A 21,730-nucleotide genomic window follows, 5' to 3' on the forward strand; every position below is an offset into this window, starting at 1 on the left:
CTGTGTTTCATCCGCTATCCCCTAGAGGCGAACCTAGGACGAGAAACTGCCAACACGATATCCCAAAGTCAACCGGATGATTTCGCCCCACCACCGCCCGTAATGGTAATTAGATTGAATTGAAATTGAAGTACATGTTAACGAGCACACATTTTAGTGGCCCCCTTCACATCGACCAGTCAGTTTTAATTAGTAACAGTGAAAGAGGGCGGTTTATTTCGTAGATCATCTCATCATACACGGGCACATTTCCATGATTACCTGCTGGAACAAGGTCGTAATTATTTGTGAGCTAACAGTTCTATGAACTACATATGATTCCACCATGTACTGACTGGGTTTCCCTAGATACTTTGAAACATAATTACCCAAGACGGAATGGTTCACCTCGGTAGTTTGAAGGACTGAGATCAAATTAGGTGGTGACAATAAAGAAAAATCAAACTAGTTGAGATTGAGAACAATTGTGCTGCAACAAATTTCTTGGGAATATTAGAGGATCGTGAAATTAGAACGCCTCTCAAGCTGATGAAATGTAGCAAGGACTAGATATCAATAGGAAAGATTCTTAGAGGAAAAATATTATTTTATTCTTAGTTTTAAATAGCAAACAACAGCACGATGCAGGTGAGTGCCGCTTATTTTTATTTCCAACGATACTTTGAAACTTTCCTTTAAACATCCAGAATTGTGGCAATAGCTCAATGCGACAGATAACTCATAGATGAAAAGTATCAATCGATTTCACCTTGATCAACATACATGATCCAAATCAGATTCTATTCCAACTTTCAGCTCCTTTCCATAAATGCCGTATAAATGTTGATCATGGCTCCAGAGTTTAAGTAATAAAATTACTGTAAAAAGTAAATCCATGGAAATCATGGAAAACTAGGTAAGAAATACCCTGCACAAACCGATGTTCGATGTCACTACAAATAGTCAGCCCATAAACGTGATAATTTTCCAGCGTTTGATTTCAAACATTCAAGCAAAGCCACGAACAATAGAGCAAAAGACTCGACTAAGTTTAATCGAAGCTAAAATTCAACTCAAACCATATAAACCTGCTAACACATGTGTATAGTTGTTGAACAAAAAAAAACGGTCGATCATAAAGAGTAAAGACAATGTAACATCTAGTGTTAAGTACTGTCATCGTTAAGCAACCTACAGTCAATGGAGACAATTGATGCAAATTAGATCTCGAAACCTGAATACGAAACTGATTAGTGAAATCTATGTGATAAGTGGTGTTTGCTGGTGGCTTTGATCCTGGTTACGGTTTATGGTTTACAATCATTTCAGTTGTAAAGGTGTGCCGAAATCAATCTGAAGGTTTAATTTCAACACATTTACAGGTACAGTCTGGTGTAAAGTTAGACCCGATAGAATGGGTTTACCTGGGAAACGGGATAGAAGAATCAGTGTTTCAGGGGCTGGAGGGACTCTTAAAAGTCCTTGAGGAATATATTAGGGGCTGTTCATAAACCACTTTTGTCCATACAAAAATTTTAAAATTTGTATGGAGCGTAGACTTTGTCCAAAACCCTCCAAAAAGTCTACGTGGTTTATGAACGGCCCCTTATAGAATTCTTGGAAAAAACTTCCTAAAGAATCCCTGGAGACATTTCTAAAGGAACCACTGGGGATATGTCAGAAACATTGTAAAACCTGTTGGAAGGATTTTCTAAATTCTTAGAAGATTTACATAGAAATGCCTTTAGCAATTTCTGAAAAAATGTGAATGAAATTGAAGATTTTTTTAAGAAATTTTCACTAAAATTCCTGAAGAATTCCTTGAAATTGTGTGGAGATGTTTTGACATGGAATTCCTTGAGAAATTTCATAAGGGATCCCTGGATGAATGCCTAAATAGATTTCTAAATGAATATCCAAATGAAGTTACAAAGAAATTTATATATTTTTAGAAGAATTGGGGAATTTCCTAAAAAAAACGCAAAAAAGGAAGCTGAAGGAAGCCCTAGGGCCGCCTTTCTCAAACTATGGGTCACAACCCACCAGCCCCATAAGAAGTTCATGCGTCGGAAAAGAAGTTTTCTAATGGAATTTCTGAAGAAATCTATGGAAATATTTATGAAGAAACATCACGAGAGAAGAATATATAAATCTCTGTAGATATTCGCAGAACAATCGATTGAGGAATTCATGTAGAAATTTTTAGGAAATATTATAAAAAATCTTAATAAATTCCTTATAGATTTCGTAGAGAATACTGAGAGGAAATCCTGGAACCATGTCTGAGGACTAAGAAAACCAGTAATCGTATAAGATGTTTCAAAGATGATAAAGTGGAGGCCATATGAGTGCATGCTTTCATTTAGACGCATGTAAAATATTCGCATATCGCCTCCACTTTAAAATCTTATTCAACATCGTATACGATCACTGGTTGACTGGGGAATTATATAAAGTAACACCTGAAGGAAATCATAAAAGTATTTCTATATTTTAAAAATAGTAAAGGAATGCCTATTCTTATTCCTGAAGGAATTACTGGGTTTTATTTTTTTTAAGAGACCATTCTAAGAAAAACCGAAGTAATGCTTGGAAAGCTTTCTGATATTTCTTAAAAAATCCATGAAAGACTTACTTGATGAAGTTTTAGGTGATTTTCGAATAAATATCTAAAAAATCTCTGCATGATGTTGTTAAAACAGTATTTCTGATGGAACAACCTAAAGAAAAAAAACAGAAAGCATCCGTGAGAAATTTTTAAAATTTTTTTTTGGGAATTTATAAAGGAATCCTTGAAACAATTTTGGAAGGAATTCATGAAAGATGAAAACGGAATTAATAGACAAATTTCTGGATGAATTCCTTAAGGATTTATGGTGCAAGACTTGGAGAAATTTTATGAATAAATATTGCAAGAATTCCTTAATAAAAAAATTAATGAGGTAAACATTGTAAACATATTTGAAGGAATTCTGAACTTTTGAGTTTATAAAGTAATTGTTGCAAGAATTTTAGAAAAAAAAACAATGAAAGATTTCCCCAAAAAAAACCGGAAAGGATTTGTAAAAAACTGCATGGATGAATTTCTGATGAATTTGTGGAAGGTTTCCAAGAGTAATACTTGAAGAAATTTCTGGAGGCATCTCTAGAGGAATTTCTGAGGAAATTCAAAGTGGGAAATTCAGAAATCTATTTTTAAAGAACTCCGAAAGGAATTCCTGGAGATTTTTACTCTTGCAATCCCTGGTTGGATTTCTAAATGAAGCTCTAGAAGTAATTCGTAGAGAATTTCCGTGTAGAAAATTTTGTATGAATTATGAAAGATCTAAGAAATCTCTGGAAGAATATCTAAAGAAATTTGAAGTCCAATTTCCTAAGGAGTCCCTGGAAAAAATCCTTAAAGAATCCTTCGATTGTTTTAAGTAATTGCTGGAGGAATAGTCTTGAACGAGGTTTCTTGAGAAATTGCTGTAGGATTTTCTAAAGGAATGCATGTAAGAACTATGGTTTTGAAAAATTTTCTGTAGGAATCACTTTAGAAATTTCTGGAGGAAGACCTAAAGAATTTTCAGAAAGAATCCCAAAAGATAATTTTTGAAGAATAAACACAAAAAAAACTCCTCCTCCTTCATAAAAAGAAACCCTGAAGATTCTCTGGCAAGAAAAGTCTCCGAAGAATGTTTAAAATAAAACCTTGGGGAAATTTCTGAATAATTATGGGAAAAAAGGAATTCTTTAAGAAATTTCTAATGTAATTTCCAGAAGATTTTTTTAAGGAATTCCTAGAAATAATTCCTAGACATTTTTTAAAGGCATCTCAAGAAAAATTCCAGATGGCACCTTTGGAGAAGCTTGTAAGGAAATCTGTGAAAGGACTAAAGAAATTTTTGGTGGTTTTCCAAGAAATGTTAAGTAAGTAAGTTCTGGGAAAATTCCATAGAGAATCCTCAAAAGTTTATTTGAACTAGTCACAGTAGGAATTTGTAGGAAATTTCTAAAATAATCTAAAGGAATCCATGAAAGAATATTTGATTTCGTAAAGGATTCTGAATGAATCTCTAGAGAAATTTTCAAAGGAATCCTAAAGAAATTTTCGAGAGAAAGAAAGATAAAATATTCGTATATTTTGATAGAACCCCTAAAAGAATTCCCCCGGGGAAATTCTTCCCTGTAATATTTTTGAATTTACTTGGAGAAATTTCTAGTGGAATCTTTAGAACAACGCCGAAGAAGTTTCTGAAAGAATTCCTGAAGAAATATGTGAACGAAAAATAAAATCACTCAATCTCCACCTCTTTCCTAAACAAAAATTTGAAGAGAGGTTTTCCATGGCGAAAAACCTGAAGTTTGAGAAAATTTATAAAGGAAAACGCGAAGCCATTCCTAAGAGATGTTAAGTTTAATATCCTATTGGAAACACTGAATAAAAATCACGAGTTCGTAAAGCAATTCCGAGCACAAGTTCCTGAAGATTGCACTTGAAGAATTGCTAAAAAAATATAAAATAAAAATAAAAAATTCTGAAAGAATTCCTGGAGACATTTCTGAAGAAATCCACAGAAATCCACTTGCTGAAGAAATCCTTGGAGCACTTCGTGAAATGATTTCTGCAGGAATATAAAAAAATCTCAGGAAGAAATTCAAAAAAAATCAGTTTTTTTTTTCAGTAGAAACCATGGCAGGTTTTACAAAGAAATCTTTAGTAAAATTTCCTGAGAAATCATCCCTCCAGAGGAATAAATGTTCTCTCTCAGGAACATTTTATGAAAGAAACTATCGAGGAATTCTTAAACCCTAAAAGGGATATCTTCATGGCCTCAGTTTCGTCACCTCGCTGAGTGTGTTCCATCAAAGACTAGCTCTGAAAGGCGCCTGGGGTCCAATGGACCCCAGGTATCCCTTTTTGGGTTAATAAATATTAACTGAAGAAAACTATGCATTAATATCTGAAGGAATTCAGAATTTCTGATTCTCTAAAGGAATCATTGCAGAAATTTTTGAAAAAAATATTTGAGGAAAATTTTCCGGAAGGGTTTCAGAAATGACATATGAAGGAATCCATTGAAAATTTTCTGAGAAATTCCATGAAAGGTTTTCTAGATGAATCCTTAAAGAGTATTCTGGATGCTAGTCTAGAGTGGAGGAATTCATGGAGGGATTGCTGAACCTTTTTGGATTGTTTTGGGAATCCCTCCATGAGTTTTTCCAGAAACTACTTTATAGAATAAAACATACAGAAATTCTAAGGGAATTCATGTAAAATTTTCTGAATGGAATCGTTGAAGATTTTTACTCAAGGAATTCGTATAAATTTTCCAAAGGAATTGTTGAAGAAATAAAGAAGATAATAAAGCGGAGGCTATATGCGTGCATGCCTTCATTTAGGCACATGTAAAATGTACGAATATCGCCTCCAATTTATCATCTTATACAACATCTTATACGATCACTGGTTGACTGGGTTGTACATACAGAAATTTTGAAAAAAAAAACATGTTTAAATTTCTAAAGGCATCCTTACAAGATTTTGTAAATAAGTAAACACAAAGGAATATCTAGACAAAAACCCTGAAGGAAACTTTGGATGAATTTCTAGAATAATCTATGGAAGATCTAATTAATACATAAAAGAATTTCTAAGAAAGTTCTAAGTCCCTAAGCACTAAGTTCTTAGCTCTTAAGGAGTTCCTGGAAAAAAATTAAGGAAACCTTGGAAAATTGTTTGAGCTTTTCCCAGGAGGAACTCTCTGAGGAATTCATAGAAGATTTTCCATTAAAAAAATCATTGTAGCTTTTTCCTTAGGCATTCTTAGAAGAATTTTTTGACGGTTTAAGAATATTAAAAGATTAGAGGAATCTGTGACAAATTTCTGAAGGATAATGTGGATAAACTCCATGACAAATTCTTTCTGTATTTTCTGAAATAAACCATAGAAGATTTTTTAAATAAAAGCCAAAGAAATTTCTGAAGGAAACCACAAAGGCATTTCTGAGAGAATCCCTGCAGGAATGTTTCAAGGAGAAAAAGTCCGGATAAACTGCTGAATTAATTTTTGCGAGAGCTCCTGTAGGAATTTCAGAGGAATTTCTGAAAGGTGGTTTTGTAGGAATCCCTCGAGGACCTTCTTCCCTGGAAAATGTTCTAATGGAATACTTGGAAAAATTTCTGGAGGAAACTTTGGAATGATTTGTGAACAAATTCTAGAAAATCTTCCTGGAACCCATTTTGGGAAATTTTCTGAAGAAACTCTTATATGGTTTTTAAAAGAAGTCCTGGGTGGATTTTTGGAAAAACTCATGCAGTATTTTTGAAGGAAACTTTTGTAAAATTTCTTGAAATTTTTGAGAGGAATTCTTGGGGCTATTTATGGAAAATTCATCTCTGAATTTCTTAAGAAGTCCATGCAATGATTTTCCAAAAGAATTCCTTAAAAAATTCTGGAGGCTTCCCTGAAGACAGCTAAGAGCAATCGCTGAAGAAAGCTTTGAAATCAATCCTTGGAAGATATTTTGAAAACGTCCTCTTGTGAATCCCTGTGGGAAGTTTCTAAGGAATCTCTAAGGGAATTTTATAAGAAATTATTTATAAGAAATTTTTGTAAACCTTTCAAAGAAACAGAGGAATTTCAAAAAAGGTTTCTGCAGTATGTTTTAATGGAAACCGTGGAGAAGTTTCTGAAGGAGAAAATATTCGAATAAACTCCTGAAAGATTAATTTGAAAGAACCTCTGGTGGATTTTTGGAGAAATTTGTGGATGATTTTTATGCAATGGAACTTTGGAAAATTGTCTAATGAAATGTTTGTAGAAATCTCTTTGGAATGGATTTTCTTTGGAATAATTTCTGAACAAATCCTTGGAAAGTGGAAAGCCATTCCGGGAAAATTTTTGAAGAACCTGATATTCTAATTCTAATATTTTAAAAAAATCGAAAATATATATGTTTTTAAAAGCCATACACAGTTTAGTGAAGGAAGCCTATCTCGAAGAATCTTGAGAAGAATTTCTGAAGAATTCCAGGAGGAATATTTGGAAAAGAGACTTTCAGTCCTACAATTCCTGGAAGACTTTTGGTGAAATTCTTGAAGGTTTTTTTTTTGGAGAAATTTCCTGATTCCTTGAAGAATGTTTTCAAATCAATCCTTCGAGGATTTTTTTAAAAAGTCATTGTGAGAATTCCTGAGAGAATTTTCAATGGAATCTCTGGAGAAATATCGGAAGGAATGTTTGGAAGGTTTTCTAAAAAAAACGGAAGAATTTGCGAAAAAAAAATTTAAAGGATTTTTGAGGAGAAAGGATCTCTGGCTCTGAAGGAAATTTTGGTGAAATTTCTGGATGATTGTTTAGTAAAACATCCCGAGAAAAAAAATTGTTGGATAATTGTCTAATGAAATACTCGGAGATAGGGGAACTTACGTATTCTCGGCAGTTTTGTTCTCTTCGTCATGGAGGGCTTTTTTAACCTGTTGAACTCAGAGTTGGTCTCAAATCCTTCCCAACCAAGCTTAGTTATATGCCCAAATTTCAGGAAACTTGGCTCACAAAAACCCCCCAGGACCTGTCCATAAACTACGTAGACTCTTATGGGGACGTGGGGGGGGGGGGTGGGTCTGGCCAAAGTCTACGCTCCATATAAATTTCGAAAACTTTGTATGGAAAAAAATCTACGAGGGGGGAGGGGGTGTGAGATGATAAAAAAATGAGTCTACGTAGTTCATGGACATCGCCCCATGAATAAATTCGAAGCAAATCCCTGAAAAAGTTCCGGAAAGTAAATCTGAGAAATTTTCTCAATAACCTCTATATGATTTTCTATGGAAATTCAAGATGGCTTGTTTTGAAGAGTCCACTCAGGGGTTTTCAAAGGAAACTTTTGACAAATTTTTGGAAGGACCTCGAGAAGAATTTTATGGAGTATTTTTTTGAGGAATTTATTAGTCCATGTTAAAGACTATTTTAGAGCAATCTCTGAGAAAGTTTCCAATCAATCCTGGGAGGATTGTTTGAAAATATCCCTGTAGGAATTCCTTCGCGAGTTTCGGAAAGAGCTTCTGAAGGTTTTTTCTTTTTTTTTTTTTGAAAAAAAGATGGAAAAAATTTTGAATAACTTTCCAATGGATTTTTAAAAGCATATGTGGGAAAATTTCTGAACAATTATCTCTACAAGATTCTCTAAACGAATATAATCAATCATTTTTTGAAGAATTTTGAGGAGAAGGAATCTTCCACAACTATGAACTGAGAGCGTTATTTGCAGCCAGTATTTTTGAAACGTGAAAAACAAAAATAACGCGTTAGGATTACCAACAAGTCGAAGGAATTCAAACCTGGATGCCTTCAGTCACATTACCACAAGATCTGATGAAAATACCTTTCATTTGCTGAGGAATATCTCTTGGATGGTTTTCAAATTAACTTTAGAAACTTTCTCAATGCAAAAATGACAATGTACTCAAACTTCCATCTTTACACTGTAAATAACTGTTAATTCTGACACTGTCAAGCCCGGGGCAATAGATGCAAATGTATTTAAGGAATTTTAATGAAATCCTTTCCAGCTCCCAGTTTCCACTCTCATACTTCCCAGTTCTCCTGAAAATTACATCCAAACTTCCTAATTGACAGATTGTCAACTCCCACGCCACCCGAGTTAAAATCCACCTTTTTCCTATGAACGAAACCTAATCCGCTTCATCCTCGCGCAGTAAAAGCACCAACTGACAAACACAACCAACAGCAAAACTTTCGATCGGTACAACAGTTCGGTTCCCGTCGTTTATGTCATCGACGTGCCATCACCAGCGAAACATCAACGAGCTCAAGTTTTTAAATTTTAATCACTTTCCACAGAGCGTCCTGGCGTCGCGTCGTTGTCGTATTGCCTGAGGACAACCAACAACTGATCGAACGACGAAAACAGCACAAACGTCCCCCAACTTTGGACACCCAAATTTGTTAACTTTCGACAGTGTTTTTCGCTTCAGGGGAGACGACAAAGAGTATCGAATGAACAATTTCTCATTTTCACCCCGTTCTTTTTTTTTTTTTTTTTTTTGTTTCGGAGTTCCGGCACCTAACTTTACTGGAACAGGGATGGTGTTGGATACCGTAAACGATTCTCCTAAACATTTACATTAGGGTGCGACTTGTATATTTTGTATGCTCGACAGAACTTATCATTGAATCAATTAGGTAAATAAATATTGAAAACAAATAAAGAAAGGTCTTTCAAAAGTTAGTACAATGTACTTCTGCAATTACTTCTTGAAGTTAATGTTTCTTTTTCAAAAGATTATGACTCCTTTGCAACTGTTTGAAAAAATAAATAAAATAAGCTCAACCCTAGTCGTCATACATAAACGTCCTGCATCCCTTCCGGAAATGAAAATTTGCTGCTCCAACTAAACGATATACCGAATAACTTTTATTTTCGAGTTTTCCCTCTCCTTCAGAAAAAAAGAACGGGAAATGAAGAAATTCAAGCGGACAATAAGAATCCTATTTACCAGTATGCTTCACCACGTGCCACTCTCCTCCCTCACAGCATAATCCATACGTATGAATATAGAAGCCTAGCAATAGCAAATAGTATAGGCTAAGGTAAAATTAACCAAAAACTTTATCTATCTCTCTATTTAACCAGTACTGCTATATAGCTCGTATAACTACTAGACAAGTAGGAGAGTCGCACGTTTGCGAGCGCGTATGAAACATAGCTGATGGAAGAACGAACCCAGCTCTCAACCCAGGTTTGCTAGCTATCTTTATGACCGACGGAAGCGGGAAGTGAAAATTTTGAAAACGATTTTCTTTCGTGACTGATGGTACCTCCTACAAGGTGGCTGACGGAACAGGAGCATTCGATATCATTAATAGGCTTCCTGTGTGTGTTTTAAAGCTCACGAAAATTGCTGTTGAAATTTTAAGGTCAGGTTTTGGAGGGTGCTTTTGAATGGGAGGATGAAACGGGTCGAGTGGTTTCGTTGAAATTGAAAGGCATTATTTTGAAACAAAATATATTTTTAGTTTTCAAAAACAGTTTTAATGGATACAATAAATATCAAACTGATGCTTCTAAGTTACCCTAAAACACCCCTAAAACCTTATAAGATCCACTAAAACCTCTTTAAGTGCTTTAAATCGTCTCTGAGACCTACTTCTTCTAGTGTGCAGTTATTAACTGAAGCGCTTTCTTTGCATGCCATTTCATGAATTTGTACATTGTGTGGCAAGAACAATGATACACTATGCCTAGGAAGTCGAGAAAATTTTCCCGACCGGAACGGGAATCGAACCCGCCGTCTCCGGATTGGCGATCTATAGCCCTAATCACTAGGCTAACTAAAGACCCCTTCTCCCTGAAATTCCTTTCCTGAGACTCCAGAGTCAACTCTGAAATTCCCTTAAACACCACAGGGACAACATAATCTCCCTGACACCTTTTTAAACACCCTTGAAACACCCCCGAACCGCTTTTAGAAACCACAAGCAACCTCTGGAAACTCCCTTCAGACTCCCTACGAACATATGTTGAGCGTTTTTATAACATTTCTGATTCTTCCAGCCACCTGGTTTCCAAAGGGGAGCGATTCATTTTTTTATCAGTTGCCTGGTACAGGACACAGAAAGCATGAAGAACACTCTTTTTGATAATGGTGTTGTTGTGGGTGGATGCAGATAGGCCCTGCAGAGACAGAAACATGTTTGTTTACAAAAAGCAGAAGAGCCCTATTCAAATGTTCGTCTAGATTTTATTACATCGCCCACATTTCTTAGTGTATAGTGTCCTGGAAGATATTTGAATACATATAACTATTTGCGATATTTTCAATTGTATGACATTATTTTCCCTGCAAATCCCTCTGAAATTCTACCTGCAGTACTTTCTGGGGATTTTTCCGGTTTTTTATTGAGATTTCTCCAGGTGTTCCTTCTGGGTCCTCCTGCAGGTCTTTTTGGAATTCCTCTAGCTATTTCTACTTCAAAGAAATCATTTTCTACAGAAGTTCCTTTCGATTTTCCTCAAGGAGTTCTTTATAGTTTCCTTCTGAAGTTTTATATAAATTTACTCTAGTACCTATTTATTTTTGAGATTTTATTTCGGAATTCCTTTAGATATTTCTTCTTGGACTCTTCAAGAAGGCCTTTCTGAGATTTTTTCCAGGTTTCTGGGGTTTCTTCAAGACTTTTCTTTGGTATTGATTTTGAAGCATCTTTTGCGACTCTTTGAGAATTTGTTCTGGAAATCCTTCCAATCTTTTATGGAATGCCTTAAGAAGTTACTTCTCATTTCCCTCACTGAGTTCCTTTGGGTCCATTGGTGGATAAACTAGGAATTCTATTGGAGATCCTTCTAAAATTCTTCCAGTAGTTACACTAGGGTTTTCTTCTAGAATCTTAGAAATAGCTTTTGGAAGAATAGCTCAACAGTTTTGAAGTAGATCTATGACCTTTTTTTGAGAAAAAATATAAAAGGAACCCCAGGAGGAAAACCAGAAGGATTTATTGAAGGAATCTCGGAAATCCAGAATAAATCCCAAAAAGAGCTCCTTGAGGAATCTCAGCATGACGTTTCTCAGCAATCTTCATGGGAATATTTTAAGAATTCTCGAAATAAAATTTTGGAAGAACTCCGGAAGCAGCTTCTAATAAACACAGCAGGAACTCCTTGAATAACCTAAAAAAAACTTCTTGACAATTTTCAAAAAACGTGTTTTCATTTCCTAGTATAATAGTACACTTTGAATCATGTCCGTAAGTAGAAGTATCTCAATAGCATAGCATAGCATAGCATAGCATAGCATAAATACTTGCACAAATCTTGGATGGAGTTGCAAAGTTGAATATTTCCATTGACATTGCTGATGTCGCTACTATCTTCAATGTCATAGATTCACTCAGCTCCACACACCTGGCCAAGTCCTTGCAAGCATTTATAAATCCCTGCATCAACTTAGAAAGAGCCCAGAACTGAAGCATCTTCCAATAGATGAAAGGATGTTGAAAATAGCGAATTTTCAACTTATATGCAGTTAAATATACTGAAATAGAATTATTTATAAAAAAATAATATTGGAAAGATCTCACCAATTGTTGTGGGGGTTTTGTGGTTCAATGCCGATCATCTAATTGTTTTGATTAATGTTCTTCTCTGTAAAGAACAACACAATACTTAGCAAAGAACAACACAATACTGAACACTAAACACCCGCGCATCTATTGTTTTGATTTTCACTCGAGACAATAGCGAACGCGATCGATTATGCTGCCATACTCACCCCTTACAGGAGTGATGCATGCACAGCAAAGAACAACACAATACTGAATACTAAACACCCGCGCATCTATTGTTTTGATTTTCACTCGAGACAATAGCGAACACGATCGATTATGCTGCCATACTCACCCCTAACAGGAGCGATGCATGCACAGCAAAGAACAACACAATACTCGTCCGTAAGTAGAAGTATCTCAATATTGCCAAAAAGTAAAATGGGCAACAATTCCCAGAAAAAATACAGAACGATCACATAACATAAGTGGAATTCTGGCTCAAAAAGCTGAAACCTTTTCGATTGCGTGTGCTGGTATCAAGGGCACCAAAATGTCAAATGCGTTATACCATTATCACCATATCGTTTTTCAACATGTATACCATTTTCATTGATGTGAAGTAAAACAAAGACTTCACATATGTAGACTAGCAGCACGTGAAAATAACAATAAAGCTTAAATTGAGGGGCCCAGAATCAAAAGGGTGTAAGTGACCATATCAAAAAATTCTTCAGATTTCAAGCTTTCAGGAACTTTTTTACAGTTATTTTAACGATGATTACAAATATAACAATAAATCGTAGAAAATTGGGTCGATTTTGAAACTCCAAAATGTATGGGATGAAAAATGGGTGAAAAACTTTAAACCTCATTTACTCGAAAGTGGGTTTTTGTCACTTACACCCCTTTGCTTCTAACCCCCTCAATTGTGATGAAACTTTGAAGACTTTAAGCAAATATATTATATAAACAATATGATTCACTTCCGCGTTCCCCATACATTGAATTGGCGAACAGCTTACAGCACCATCTAGCGTCAAACGCGGCAATCAACCCTAAATTAAACCACATACACTAAATTCTGTTTTTACGCGATGGATGCGTTCGCGCAAAAAAAGATCGTGTAAAAAAAGTTCGCGTAACTTAGAGAATTCGCGCAAAAAAATCCAAAGGAAATTTTTTTTACGCGATTTGCCCTCCGCAAATGACCAAAATCGCGTAAAAAAAAGTCGCGTAACTTCGAGAAAATCGCGTAAAAAAAGTCGTGCAAAATAAAATCGCGTAAAAAAAAAGTCGTGTAAAAAAAGAATTCAGTGTATTTGCAAAATATGTTTAACCGTATCTCCATGACATTTCCTTTTGTTATGGTCGTCAATCATATTTAGGGATGTACAAGATTCAATTTGCACAAACAAAATTATGATATTGGACAAAGCAAATATTAAGTTTATATTTTGTAACTGTCGTATATCAGTGATGGAACATGCGCAATTTGACGATTCGCAATTATCATTTTTTTTTTCCAGGAGCATATTTTTTTTGGAAGTACCGATAAGTGAAATATTTTGGTCAAATTGCTATAGCTAATGGTGATACTTGTTGATTCATTTTGACTTAAAGTATATTGTGTGCGAAAACTATTACGCAAAGACTATGATTTGTTTATTTAAACCCTAAACATTTTGATATTATTTATCGATAACTGAAGAGATTATTGACATCCCTAGTTCACTAATGTTGACAGCGTGTGTATTTCTGAAGGGCATACGTTTTTAGAGTGTAATAGTTGCCACGTTCGTCACAAGCGGCGCCACAAGCACAGGATAAAGGGTCGCCAGAAATAGCTGGAAGTGAGTTATATTACACTAGTTTACAGCATTTTTGAACTCGGTAAGCTGATGATCATTTTTGGTGTAGAATCATGCCCTGAGTTCGAAAACGCGAAAGAAAAAAATTACAGTAGAGCGGAATTTTTTTCGACTTTCCATACAAGGTTGATGATTTGAAATCGATTTTTGTTCTATTTTTAAGCAAAGTCGCTCACTTCAAACATCTCATTCTCCGTAATCAATGCTCCGATTGAGCTAAAATTTCTACTGTAACTCGCCTACATATGATATGTCAAATAAACGTCGAGAAAGAATTTTTTAGTTGGTTTTTTCTTATTGAAAAAGAATACCTTTCTTCAAAAAATTTTGGGAATTTTGCTAAAATTTGAGAAGATCGTCCCTAAAACTCGCCAATATCTTGAATTTCATCAATCTGACGCAAAACCTGTATTCAGGTGATCAAATGGTATTGTATTCAGCTTTTAATTTATGGAAAAAGATTTACAATTGGTTGAACAAAACGCAATATATTTGAGTTTTAGTAAATTACATATTTTGAAAAGTAGCAAAACTCGATATTGAGCTAAAACTCAAAAACTGACCTACTCAAAATTTTTTGTAGGTCAGTTTCGAAATCAGCACTAAATTGAGCTTCAAAAATTTTGGTCGTTGACAGAAGTTCACGACTTTCGTTTTATTTTGTAAACTTGTGTTATTAATATAGTATATTTGACTTTAGTCTAGAATATGTTTTTCTAGTCTCAAATAAAAACGTAAATCGATATGTGTTAAGTGGATGTGCTATTCCGTAGATTTCAATCATTTTATAACTAAATGAATGGGTGACTTGTCTGCAGCAAGTTTTGCGCATGTGCCAGCTACCAATCTTCGTTTATGTGGTCTATCTAAAAAATGGACTACTACTTGGATCGGATTTTTTTTGCTTTCCATTTATCAATGACAGTTTGATGCCTTCTATACTAGATATACCTGTGGCGCGTGCTGCAAAAAGGGTGCAACTTTTTCCTTCGTTCTGGCTATGGAGTTTCACTTATGTTACGTGGAAAGATGCTGGAAAAACTTGTCATTAGAAGGCGCAGAATGTTGGTAATTGACAAATTGAGAGATCAAATTTGTGACAAGAAGTCGCTTTCGGGTGGGATTCGAACCCACGATTCCGTATTCGCTAGACCAGCGCGTTAACCAACTAAGCCACAGAACAAGTAACGATTCTGTGAAATAGAAAGCCATAAGCCGATGCGTCGCAAGCTACCATGGATACAATGATATATACTGGGTACTGGGTTTTATCAGATTTGCTAGCTGGTATGTCTGAAACATACTGGAAAAACTTTTAATTAGAAAGCACTGAAGAGATTCTCCAAGATTTTTTGTGAATATGTTTATTTCTTTGGGCTCCTTCTGAAACTCCACCAAAAATTACTATAGAAATTCGGAAATTTTGGAATACTTTACAGGGATTGCTTTAGAAATTCTCTCAAAGATTCTTTCAATCTTCCAGTGGCAAATTAAAAAAAAAAAAAAACATCCAAATTGGTTCAGGTACACGAATTTTTCAAGAAGTTCACCAGAGATTTCGTCTTAAATAACTTCCGGAACTCCATTAAAAAATTCCACACGAGTGAATTAGTTCAGAAAATCCTTTTTTTTGTAAATTCCGCAGACGCTTCTCTATGCGTTTTTTAAATCTTTTTTAGGAAACTTTCTATTATTTCCTCAATTATTTTTTTTTTCAGGAACCCCATCAATGATTTCCTAAAAAGTTTCTTCACATATTTCACAAGGAAGTTCTAGGTTCTTCCAGAAATTGCTCAAAATTATTGAGAATTCTTCAAGGATTCTCTGAAGGAATTTCTAAGACATCCTTGTAGGACTGCCCCAGAAAACCCTCATAAATTCTGATGATGTTTTCGGGAACTCCTAGAAGAAAATCTTGGATGAATGCCTAGGATAATGCCAAGGCGAATACCTAAAATACCCCCTTAATTCTCAGGAAAAAAATCATGATCGTATGAAGGTACGAAATTCCAATGGAAAATGACTGAGAAAACATCTGGAGGTATTTGATGGAAGTCTTGAAGGAATACCTCAAAAAAATTCTGGAGGATTTTCCGCAAGAATACTTGGAAGAACTCCTGGAGATACCTCTGAAGAAATTCTCACAATAGTTTCTTTTAAATTTCTGAGGGGATAATTTCTTTCCGGAAGTTATCTTGGTATTTCTTTTAGAAAAAAACTTAATTATCTTAAAAGGAAGTGTAATTGATGAATTGTGGAGTAATTCCACATCGCAATAAAAAATCTTGAGAGGAACTCTCCAAGATGGATTTATCGGAGGAATCTTGCGAGAAAGTGCAGAAGAACTCCTCAAAAGAACACCTTGAGGAACTTCAGAAGGATCTGTTTGAAAAATCTCAGAAGAAATATCTGGAGGAATACTACTTACTTACTTTCAGTCCTGGGCACCCATGGTGGTGCGGATGACCGAATAGAAAGATCTCCATCCTGGGCGATTGCCAGCCATCATCGCTTTGACCTGTGACCAGGTCAAATTTCTGACGACTTGCTTGAATTCATTATTGAGGCTGCGCCGCCATGCGCCTCTGGGTCTGCTGCATTGTCCTGCTGGTATCCAAACTAACGGTTGCTTGCAGATTTCGTTTCCGCCTTTGCGTAGAGTAAAGCCGACCCACCTCCACTTTCGCTCTCGCATTTCTGTAGCTATCGGCTTTTGATGACATGGACGATGGAGCTCCACGTTGGAGGCCACCATGCATGAATTATATACCACAGGCATCTATTGATGAAGACCTGCAGCCGTTGAGTGTTCTCCACTGATACACACCAGGTTCTGGAAGAATACTACCGACAAAAAAAAACTCTTGAAAAATAGAAGAAACTCTGGAACAAATGACATAAAAATCTGGTGACCAGCATCCACATATTCGCCTCGTTCCATCCATATTCACTCCTTTTTGCTGCTGAGTGGTTTCCAATGTGAATAAAGATGCAAAGTAGAAATCAGAAAACCTGTTTTCAAGGAACCTCAGAAAAACCTTCTTGAGGAACCCCAGATGAAATATATGAAGAAATCCTAATAGAAACTAATGAAAAAAGAAACAAAAATGAAATCTGGAAGCGATATAAAAAACAAATCTTGATTTATTTCAGAAGGAACTCTTTAAACAAGCTCATTGGGAATATCTGAAGTAATGTCAGAATAGAAGGTTGGAGGAACTTCAGGAGCAATCAACCTATCTATTTATATATCTGTCTCTCTGTCTGTCTACCTGTGTCCCTTACAGACCTACTACTAGACTGATTATCGTGATTACATGCGAGATTTTTGGGTCAGAGAAGGTTCTTATGATGGTTTGAGACTCCTCCTCCCACTGGAAAGGGGAGCTCCCATATAAATGAAACATAAAAAAAACAGAGAGATGCGACAACGTATAGCCTATAGATATAGAACAGCACGTGTTGAACCGGCAATGCAATGTTTGCCGAACCAACAAGTTCTTAATAAAACACACCAGGAACTCCTCAAGTGAACTCCTTGAGAAATATCAGATAAGCCTTCTGAATGAATCCCAGAAGGAAAAAAATTCACTGAGAAATTTCAGGATAAAATCCTTGTATCTTCGGAACATCTTCTGGAGGTATCTCAGAAGGAATTCCCACAAGGAGCTTTACATTAAACTCATAAGGAACCCTTTGTGGGATTCCAGGAGAAATTCCTTGCGAAAGCTGCGGAGGAACTTCTAAAGGAAAAAATAATCCATAGAATAATTTCGGAAGAACTGCATAAGCAATTTCGAAAGGACCGTTTCGAGGAATCCAGGAAGAAATTAATAAAGGAATCGTTAAAAAAAAATCACAGGATATCTCATAAGGAAGTTCTTGAGGAATCTTAGAACTAACTTCTGATGGTCCAGAAGAAATAACAAGAGTAAACGAAGAAGTAGCTCCTGATATAAAATCACAGAAGGAACTGCACGAAAAAAAAAGAAAAAAGTAGAAATGCCAGAATTAAATCTGGTTGAAATACCAGAAGAAACAACTGAAAAAAATCCAGAAGAATCTCTAGGAGATATCTTATATGAATTTTCTAGAAAAATTATAAAAATCTCTAAAGAAATTTCTTGAATAACCTCAGAAGGATTCCAAGAATAACTCCCAGAAGAAATATATGCAAAAGTTTCGCAAATTCCGACTTGTCGCTAGGTTCCAAAACTGATAAACAAAACTTGCATCTTCTCCAAAACATCTAAGTATCCGGAAGATTCAGGAATATGTGGCCAAAATCGTCTTTAGTTATTTTGACTCGTAAATACATGAAGATTTGAAGACTCAATCAATTTCCAAAACTAATCATAAACAAAATGTGACAGAATGTGCTCCAAATGGTCAAAAATCAACTTCTTTCGTAAATCCATGACGCTTGACTTGTCGATAGGCATGCATCGATAATCGACACTCTTGGAAATGATTTCAGAGCCATCCAGTTACAAAAACTATAGAAATTACTGGTTATTTTGGTGAAGCAATGAAAATTGGCACATGAACTTGCAAAAAAACTGGCTTTATCGAAAAAATTCACGAATATTTAAAAAAAAAACTTTAAAGGCCCGAGTAGCCCCAGCTGTAATGGCGTGGGTATACAGCAAGACCATGCTGAGGGTGACGGGTTTGATTCCCGGTCGGTCCAGAAACTTTTCGTAACGAAAATTGTCTTCACTCCTTTGGGCATTGAGTATTGTCATGCCTGCCACTCGTTATGAAAAATGATTGTTGGCAGAAGAAGCCCTTAGTTGAAAACTGTGGATGTGCTGAAAAGCTGGCTTTGTCCCAGTAGAAACGTTATGTCAAGAAGAGGAAAAACAAAATTTAAAAAGGTCCATAAACAACGGTAATATAATTGAGAACCGTGAGTGCCTGGTACAGTATTCATCAACTTTCCTATGGATAAGAAAGCAAACTGTAAAACTTCCCAAGTAATCACGCCACTAAAGCCGTAATGCATGCATAAATACGGTGTTAATAAAGCAAGCTTGCTCTGTATATATAATTGAAGTTGAATTGAAGTTAGAAAGGACCCATGTATATTCGTATTGAAGTTAACTTCAATTTTGCTTTTTTTAGCCCTTGTCCACTTCAATTCAACTTCAATTGTACATGCAGAGCAATGCTTGCTGTATTTTCACCGTATTTATGCGTCCATTACGGCTTGATCAGCGTAATTACTTGGGTTGATTTGCGATTGCTCCAACAGTTTTAACATTATTTTGGTAAGGGGAACTTACGTTCAGCAGTTTTGTTCTCTTCGTCTTGGCGGGTTTTTTGAAACCTGTTGAACTCAAATCCTTCCCAACCAAACTGAGTTATACATATGCCCAAATTTCAGGCAATTTGGTCCATAAAAACCCCCCATGACGAAGAGAACAAACCTGCCGATAATACCCTTCGTCGCCCAATATTGAATCCTTGTGATGATTCTTTGTTCTGTGGCCCCACTCTTGGCGTTTGCGGCACTGAATTGAACTCTGACTTTTTTCTTCATGCTTACACAAATATTGTCACGTCATTACGAAGTTGAACATAAGCTTCACCAGACGACACCTGTTGGTTTTTAGATGGAATTGAGATGTCTGGAATAGAAGCAGAGAGATTTCGAAGAAATGCTTCAAAAGTGACATTATCGCTTGTTTCTCAACAATCTAATCAAGTAGACTAAAAACGAATGACAGTGTCATGATGATAATCAGAAACTTTTCCCACCATCCAAACTACCAACCAAAAGGAAAACCACAAGACTTGCCCTCGCGAAACAGAAGAATCCCATTTCAATGTTGATTATCTTCATCATCATCATTAGTCACCCAAGCATCTGTCCATCGTCTGCGGACGGAAAATTTATCAATCCCACTCGGGAAAGTCTGCCTGATTCATTTGATCCGATTCCAAGAAAAAATAAATTAAAAAATTATGACACTTCTATCTGAAACTCATCGACCGCAAACCACAACCTCACCGGGAAACTTTCCCAGTCAAACATTTGCCAGACTTTCATCCTCTTCCTCGTTCTGTTTTCCCCCACCTCCCCGTGCGGTTGCATCGAGCATTCACACCACACCACCACCACCGGTAGCTGCACTCAAGTATTTCGACACCGTAATCCGTCTCTTCCGATTGTGATTCATTTTTCTCCCTTAGCCACCACCGCCAGTAAGTAGATCAAAGTCATCAGCAAACGAGAACGAGTAGAAAAGTACGGAAAGTGGAAAAGCTGGAAAGGATAGCAACCTACCCTACTGGAGCCTAATCCAAAAATAGCGTATAAACTGACTGCAAAGGACAGAAATGTGTTTCATGTTCCAAACAATTCCACTGCATAGTGCGAGAGGTATTTTGAGAGATTATCTGTGAACCTTTTATGAGTAGGTATTTTTACTGATTGTATGCATAACTATATCGGTTTTATGAAGCATCATGCGTTTTTTCCTCACGTATATTGGAGATTTTATTGACGTGTTAGAGAATCGAAAGATGCATTGTTGAACACAAACATCTGTTATCGTGTATGCGCTGAATGCGCATAGTATTTAAACCACAGATAGAAAGATGCGTGTAAACTTCTGTGACATGATTGGAATATGGGGTTTCACAGAAGTTGACATGTCACATGTTGACATGTCATGTAAACTTCATGTCATATCATGTATCCTGTGACTTAAATGAAGTTCACATGACATGTAATCCTCATTATTTTTATCTGTGTAGCTAAGACAAGTAACCAATGGATGGTAATCTGAAAACAGTAAAATTAAGCTCGAGATGAAGATAAAACTCTTAAGAATCGTTGCAAAAACAATAATAGGGGGATTCACTAAACAGCGTAAACTGATTAAACTGATTAAACGTCGTGATCACCAAGGCAATCTTTGCAGAAAATCATGGCTTACGCAGCAATTTAATCTGTTTGGTGAGTACCCCTAATATGAAATAAAAAAAAACTCTAAAGCCCTGTTGAGCTATCAATTAGCGATGGTAGACTAAATGTACAAGTGTTTAATTCATGGAATCAAATGTGCGAAGATATATTTGTACAATAAAATTAAAAGAAATATTAGCGGTGGCGTTCTTTCATCCGAAATACTCCATCAATTGTCATAGTAATACTTCTTTATTCGTACAACGTATCCGAGATAAACAGTAAAAGTCGATTCTTACACTCTAAAAACAAATACTCTGGACGGAGTCGGGTGAGATTTCACATTTAGTGTACGTTTTCCTTGAGTTTATCGTTCTACTTATTACGAAATGGAATGGAATTTGTTACTTTTTCAGTTTAGTCATAAAACCAACGAGAAATAGCTCCCCCTCGAATTAGTTAAACACTCGTCTGTATAGAACACTTAAACCTAAAAGGCACAACAGGCTAACGCCCGACATGGTCACGGATTTCGCCGCATGGTTGCAGCCATCTTCGGCACAATAACACTCCTCCCAGTAGACTCCGTTCTCGTAGACTCCCCAGTTACACACACCGGTGACGCCGGTTTCCGACACCGAGGCGCACCGTCTGATCACCTGGCGCCATCGACCGTCCCCTGGAAATAAAGAAAGCATTAAAATGATAGAAAAATGAACAATCGATAAAAAAAACTCCATAATTACGTGAGGGTATGTCTCATATAAAAAGTGTAGTGCATAAAGGAGTATTTATAAAGGGGAAGAGAGGTTGGAAACTCAACTGTGCACTATGGTCCTCCGGAAAGTAGGGGGTTGGTGTCAGGCCCTACGAGCCAGCCGTAAAAAACCATTGTAACGGAAAATCAGCAACAGAAT

At 36.1% G+C, this 21,730-nt stretch overlaps 2 protein-coding genes across 2 annotated transcripts in view; one reads left to right on the forward strand and one right to left on the reverse strand.

Moving 5' to 3' along the window:
- Nucleotides 1-21,196, forward strand: part of LOC109397539 (probable G-protein coupled receptor CG31760) — a 128,817-nt gene extending 107,621 nt beyond the window's left edge. Inside the window, exon 12 of the mRNA XM_029858815.2 lies at nucleotides 1-21,196. The gene's annotated coding sequence lies outside the window, so the exon portion shown is untranslated.
- LOC109622825 (uncharacterized) overlaps nucleotides 21,047-21,730 on the reverse strand; it is an 11,877-nt gene continuing 11,193 nt past the window's right edge. The window contains exon 3 of the mRNA XM_062850800.1: nucleotides 21,047-21,492. Within this exon, the coding sequence (XP_062706784.1) occupies nucleotides 21,269-21,492 (224 nt within the window). The 3' untranslated portion in view covers nucleotides 21,047-21,268. The remainder of the gene's footprint in view (nucleotides 21,493-21,730) is intronic.

This window comes from Aedes albopictus, chromosome 2, assembly GCF_035046485.1.
Source record: "Aedes albopictus strain Foshan chromosome 2, AalbF5, whole genome shotgun sequence".
NCBI lineage: Eukaryota > Metazoa > Arthropoda > Insecta > Diptera > Culicidae > Aedes > Aedes albopictus.